Raw genomic sequence first — 6,927 nt, 5'->3', positions numbered from 1 at the left:
GCATGTTTAACCATGTGATACACATTCATCGCTTATCATCTTCGTGTTATCTGAAAAGTATATTTGCGCACAATGACCATGTATGAAACATTTGAAATGTTCTTATTAAAGGTTTTAAGAATATGTCTGAACAACAGGCTAGACCTGACAATTTTGTAGCCGATGGAGCAAGACAACCTGGTCAAGGCAACTTTGGAGATGGAATGAATGCTCGTCCAACCAAAAGACATTCTTGCACTGGACAACCACCCCGCATGCCACAGTCTGTACCAAACAGAGAACAAGTGGCCTTTCCTACCGCAGTACACAACCAATTCAACATACATTTACCTTCACAAATGAGAAGCCCACAACAAGTTCAAGGACAGCATAACACGGTTATGTCACAGGTAGGTACAACTAGGGATGTATATGTTTTTATTTAAGGCCAAATTTAGATTTCATTCTAGTCGAGAATTTGACAAGTTTTGTAGTGAGAGGGGAGTAATTTTGAAGCAGTATAGACAATTTCTCCTTAAATAATTTTATATCACCCTGTCATTTCGAATAAGCTATTTTAAATAAGAAATTAAAAAAATAATTTACAACTTTTGACGCATTTTCAGAATTATATGGCAGAAGAATTCTATCAGGAAGAAGACTCTAGTGCATACGATTCAAGTAGCTCTTCTTCCGAAGACGATATTTGTTCCACATTCTATGATATTATAAACGAACTGACATTACGGTCAGGCAACATAGACGAAATAACGGATGTAATTGTACAAATGCTACAAAATTGCTCTGATGACCATGTTATCAGTTACATCATACATCATTTGTTTGAAAAGGTAGGTCATTAAAAGCATTTGGAAATGTGTCTTATGCATTTGAATAAAAAACAATAGAATGATTTAATACTTTGCCAAAACGTGCTTTATATCACGCTTATTTCATAATTAAAAATAAGAGCTATTGGTTAAGGTTGTTTAAAAAAAACCGCCAACATAGAAACGGACTATTTGATAACAATTGCAATAATCCTAACTTGGAACTGTTGGGTTGAACCTTGTTTTATGGGTAGTCAAACCTCCCGCTTATATAGCAATGTTGAAAAGATCGCTAAAGTGACAATATTACGTGTAAATACAGTACAAATAAATAAAAGAACACTCAGGACAGAGTAATGCATAAAGACAAAATATAAAAACTCATTTCAACCTATGAACCACAGAATAACAACCAAACATCTAAAATTATTTTAAGACATTACACTAGTACAGCACGATACAGTTTTTCACTGTGCATCACACGAATGTATCAATGCCACAAAATGTACCTTCATAAGACTTACTTGGGATTAAGTTTGTAAAAGTGCTATTTTGTGTATTTTCGAACCATTACCCTTATTTTCTTTTTTTATTTTTAACATATTTTTAAGGACAAACTAACTGAGGGAAAAAAAAACATTTCTATGAATAATTGACATCTGTCTTTACGATTGTTATCTATCTATGTAATGTATAAATGTACATGTAATTATTATTTATCTATATATTTATACATCATACCATATATAATCATTTGAATAACGTATTCCTTCTATCTGCATATTTTTCTCACAAGAGCTACCTGTATTAATAAAGCATTTTCAATTTTATAGCACTTCACTTCGTTCTTTTGTTATGTTAATGTCTATTACATTCAATGTCTGGTCGAGTGATCTTTTGCCACGTGCTTCTCGTTAAAATGTATTTGAAAGAAAATATGTAATTCATTCATAAAAAGTTAGATTTATGATTTTGTTTCCCAAAAAGTATTCGTTTCAAAGATATGGTGAGTAAATATTTGCTTATAATATTTACCTGTTGATACAACATGTCCATTGTTACAAGTATACAATAGACATAATTTACATACACAATAGAAAATGCATAATACATAAACGGGGTTGAGTGTAATGTATATGATAATTCAGTCTTGAGGAGATCATTACACTGGCCTGACCACGCAAACAAATATAGTTGTATAAAAATTCTATTACATGTTTGATCATATTCAAAATCCTCGATTTGACTATTTCTTTCTTTTGGTATTAGGCGATGTTTCTAGTTTTCCATATAACCCATTTCTTGATAAGAAGCACCGTATCTAGAATTTGAAAAAAGATGTATCTGCATTTATGACACCCACAATTAAACTCGTTTCTGGTTTTTGTACTTTTTCAATACTCAGTTTTGAACATATTTATCATATTTTCTCAAAAACGTCTAGCCAAACGTCTTCCACCAGTCAACAGTATATAAAAAGATGATATAGCGATTCTTTTTCGTTACAAAAGTGACACTTTCCGGTTGAGAGATTCATTTTTTGTAATGTTTCTTCCGTGTAAATTATATTATGAAGTAACTTCCATTGAAGTTGTTTAGTTTTACTGTTAGCTAAATTCTTATTCAAATTGTCCCAAATATCCCCCCATGGTATTTCCTTCCCAAAATGTAAGTTCCATTTAAACTGACTATTTGGAGTAGTTTTATTCTCATTAAAGTATCGAATATCTTTGAGGTATATTTTTTTAGCATCATCAACAACTCCGTGTTTTGTAAATTGACAAGAATGCATTATTTTTATAGGTCTATCAGAATGATTTTGCACAATAGTGTCTGTTTTTAAAAGGTCAGTTTGTTCGGGCGTTAACAAAGCCTAAATGCGGCTATATTGTGCTATTCAGTTCCTTTTTTCTTTTAGTTTGTAAAAAATGTTGAAAGACGTTTGAACAGATTTATTGTTTAAGTCCCATTTATCTTCTTTTTTTTTTATTCTACTGGAGGCAACATTTGCATAACATAAGGCATGACGCTTGAACTTAAATCTACAATTGCCAAATATATTTTCTTCTAAAAGGTCCTCTTTCGTGACGGATTTTTATCAGCTAAGGAAATCAAAAGTTCTTTATGATATTTAGACATTTTTGTTTGCCCAAAACCTCTAGTGTCCAAAAATGAACATATAAAAAAGTCTTTATCATATTTTTACACTAATATTAATACACAATTGTGTTAGTAATGCTGTAATAATTCTTATTTTCTGACCATGTCGGTTTATCTTTTAAATCAAACTGTAATAACAAATAAGCACAAACAATGAGATATAACACAATATTCAACCAGAATTACAAATGAAACATCATAACTAAATACATGAATGTTGGATGTATAAATACCGACACGCGTCTAATAGCAATGCAAAGTCACAGTTTAATTCGGGAATAGGTAACGTTCAGTACGTAGCACACCAGACGATGTAGATGGTAAACAACAATCTACGATGTTGTAAAAAATGTTGTTAATTAATTTAGGCACTGACACATCGTGTAGATCGACCAATTCGTGACGTCCTCCATAAAATTTACGGAGTGTCATTTTTAATCTTACCTGCTCCTAACTCTGTTGGAGCAGTTGCTGCGTAAGGAACACACTCCTGTATAGTGGAAACATGCACGAACATAACGCATCAATTGAGATATGTAAACATCATACGACGCAGCAGATGGTATGTTACTGCTAAGAAATGGAAACTTGATAATTAGAAAGTTGAAATTGATCCATTTGTCATAGATTGTAGTATGAAGTCGTCCATCTGTGTCAATATTGAGGAAAAAATCAAGGTATGAAGCAGTCCTCCTAGTTTCAGCAGTATCTTTAATTTCAAGTTCACTGGGATATATGAGATATAACTACTGACTGAAATATGGGTTATTCAGTGATAAAACATCGTCAATATATCTGAAAGTAAAGTTTAAGAATTTCGCAAGGTGCTTATTATTTTGTCTGCTAGAAATTCAAAAGAAATTCAGCTTCAACGAGTACGAAAACAAATCAATCCGTACCGTAGTATTCTTAGGGGGATTACTTGCATGTGTTCATTTAGATATTGTTAGAGTCAGTATGTTTGTTGAATTGACAACAATGTCTTTCAGGTATGCATAATAGAGTCTTAACAAATGTTCGAAAATATAATACCTGAAAAACTAATGTTTGTTTCACCAAATGTTTAAGCTAAATATTTTGCTGTTTTTCCTCAATTATTCTAAATACTTCATTTTATCAATAGAATTATTCATAAACGAAATGACGCCTTATTCATTATAAAATGCAATATATATTTTTCACCTTCTCAACATTATATAGTGTTTTCCAGATTTTAGCTTGCTTAGCGCTTTCGCCCATTTTTGCCATGGTATGGTTGGGTATTTCTTTGATTCTTCCAAGATATTTGATAGTTTCATTGGTTTGTTCTGTCTTTACTTTTAGTCTAGGAACTTGACAAATTTTAACTTGTAAATAATTGAATATGATTTGAAAATCAATATCAATTGAAATTTCTAGATAAATGTTCGATACTTTTCTAGTTTAGTTATGGATTTTGAGTAACATTTAGTTGATGTTCATCCTATGTTTTTACGCCTTTTATATCTTTTCAGTCTATTATTGAACAAGATTTTCACTATACCGGAGCACAACTTGTTAAGTTCTTATCTGAAAAACTAAAGATGGTTCCAGTTTTTGCAAACTTCAGAAATATTTTTATTACGAGGTAAGTTACGGTTTTTTTGTTGATTGTTCTTTGTTACATAACATCTGTAGGGCTGCTGCCACATTCACATAAACATCGAATTTGTTTATATCTGCACGACATAGAACAAATATCACTAAGCCTTCAAGGATTTCAAACATCATTTCTTGAAGGAAGGCACTTTATGAAGACGTTCCTGATGAACGTTAATCAAGGAAAAGCGCTTCGGATGCATAACATGCGTAGTGTTTTTTCATGTTTATGATGTTTTAGAAATTAATTTATGGTTCCATACACATTTTTCGTACTGAAGAACTTTAATCAACATGATTTGAAATTTTTGTACGATGTTTTTTTTCTCATTACAGATGCAAGGAAGAGTATTTAAAAAAGCAAGAACTGATTTCTAACCCGGATACAGTTTCTTGTTTATGTGGATTTGTAATTTTTCTAGGAGAATTGTTTATAAATTTAGAAGTAAGCAATTGATTTATATCATCATAAACAAGATTGATCCGACGTACCAACAAAATGTCTAACAATGCAGTGTAAATGAGGAATACAAATTTGTAATGGTTAAACCCACCATATTCTTCTAAAAATCCCTGCTCCAAGTCAGGAATATGACCGTTGTTATTTTTATCTCGTTCTGTTGGTTGACAACGTCAGTTTTTATAGACTTTCTATAGAAAATCGATTACATAATCAATGGTGTTTGTTCAAACTTTTGCAGTTGTTCCTGTTATTCAATAGGCGAATATGGTATCATCATGGTATGATAGTAAAACAAATATTAAAGGTCCTATCTCTCCCATAAAATTGTGCAATCATAATGACTGCACGTATGAGATCTTTCTGTTAAATGGCCTAACGCGAATTCTGTTCACAGGGTGACATTGTGGTAGGATAGCAATAAAAGTCCCAAGAAATCTAATAAAAATTTGTAAATCAAAATGACAATATAAAGTAAAGTAACAAAAATACCGAACTCTAAACGGAAAGTCCCTTGTCAAATGTCAAAATCAAACATCAAACACATCAAACAAAAGGAAAACAACTGCCATATTCCTGCCTTAGTACAGGCATTTCCTTATGTAGATAATGGTGGATTAAACCTGGTTTTCTAGCTATGTATGACAGTCGAATAGAATTCCATTATATTGACAACAATGTGTGAGGAAAACAAATAGGCAACAGTTTTCTGCTTTTTGGTCGGCTTGCTGTCTCTTTTACACATTCCCCGTTTCCATTCTCAATTCTATAAAGGGTAAACATGTCAAAATTTGGGGTACAGCAGTCAACATTGTGTTATAATCTTAATCACTATAAAAACAAACAACTATTTCAACAATTAAAAATGAGTAGTTGCGTGTATACGATAAAATTTGGATAGGATACTCTAAAATAAGACAAGGTTCCATAAAATTGATGGTATGAAATGGTCAATATTGGTTTTATTGGTATTAATATTGATTTTGTTATCAGTAAATTAAAAGCCAACTAAATATTATTGTTATATACATATGCACTTTCATGGATCTACAATCTGTCAACTCCTGTATCTTGGCATTGCACAAGGTCATGTTTTTCACTGACTGTTTATGACGTCTTATGGATGTTGGATGTGTACTGATTGATAATTTAGTCTTAGATGCATGATTTTTTATATAAGTTGTTATTGACTTTGAACTAGTTGTATGTAACTGCCTGCGAGTACTCTCAGATCTGTACTTAGTGTCTTTTTGTTGTTTGGATGTACAATTACCCGGTCACGTCCACGTGTTTTTGTTATATGTATTTCTATTTGTGTCCATATGATGAGTTATGCTTTTTTCAACTGATTTTTATCGTTCGTTCTTATGTTGTACTGTTACACCACTGTCCCAGGTAAGGGGGAGGATTGGGATCCCGCTAACATGTTTAACCCCGCCACATTCTGTATGTATGTGCCTGTCCCAAGTCAGGAGCCTATAATTCAGTGGTTGTCGTTTGTAACTGTGGTACATATTTGTTTTTCGTTCATTTTTTTGTACATTAATTAGGCCGTTAGTTTTGAAATGTTTTACATTTCTGATTTCGGGGCCTTTTAAAGCTGACTATGCGGTATGGGCTTTGCTCATTGGTGACCTATAGCTGTTAATTTCTGTGTCATTTGGTCTCTTGTGGAGAGCTGTCTCATTGGCAATCATACCGCATCTTCTTTTTTATAATTACATAGAGTGACAAACACTGTCAAATGGTCTCAGAGGAGTTGCGTTTACAATACGCCATTGTGTTGCAATAGTCCAAAGTAAAAGTTATAAATATTGACGGATTAAATTAGTGCTACGACATGGTCAATCACCTATGGTGGCAAACGATCCTGCAAAGTAT

The 6,927-nt window shown here is 32.4% G+C and overlaps 1 protein-coding gene across 1 annotated transcript in view; it reads left to right on the top strand.

Moving 5' to 3' along the window:
• Positions 1-6,927, top strand: part of LOC127723848 (uncharacterized) — a 373,964-nt gene that overhangs the window by 340,966 nt on the left and 26,071 nt on the right. The window contains exons 45-48 of the mRNA XM_052230569.1: positions 112-389; positions 606-830; positions 4,463-4,575; positions 4,923-5,031. Coding sequence (XP_052086529.1) covers positions 112-389; positions 606-830; positions 4,463-4,575; positions 4,923-5,031 — 725 coding nt within the window. The remainder of the gene's footprint in view (positions 1-111; positions 390-605; positions 831-4,462; positions 4,576-4,922; positions 5,032-6,927) is intronic.

This window comes from Mytilus californianus, unplaced genomic scaffold, assembly GCF_021869535.1.
Source record: "Mytilus californianus isolate M0D057914Y unplaced genomic scaffold, xbMytCali1.0.p SCAF_13, whole genome shotgun sequence".
NCBI classification, from domain to species: domain Eukaryota; kingdom Metazoa; phylum Mollusca; class Bivalvia; order Mytilida; family Mytilidae; genus Mytilus; species Mytilus californianus.
The sequence above is the reverse complement of the archived record's forward strand: the minus strand, read 5'-3'. Positions and strand labels throughout refer to the sequence as shown.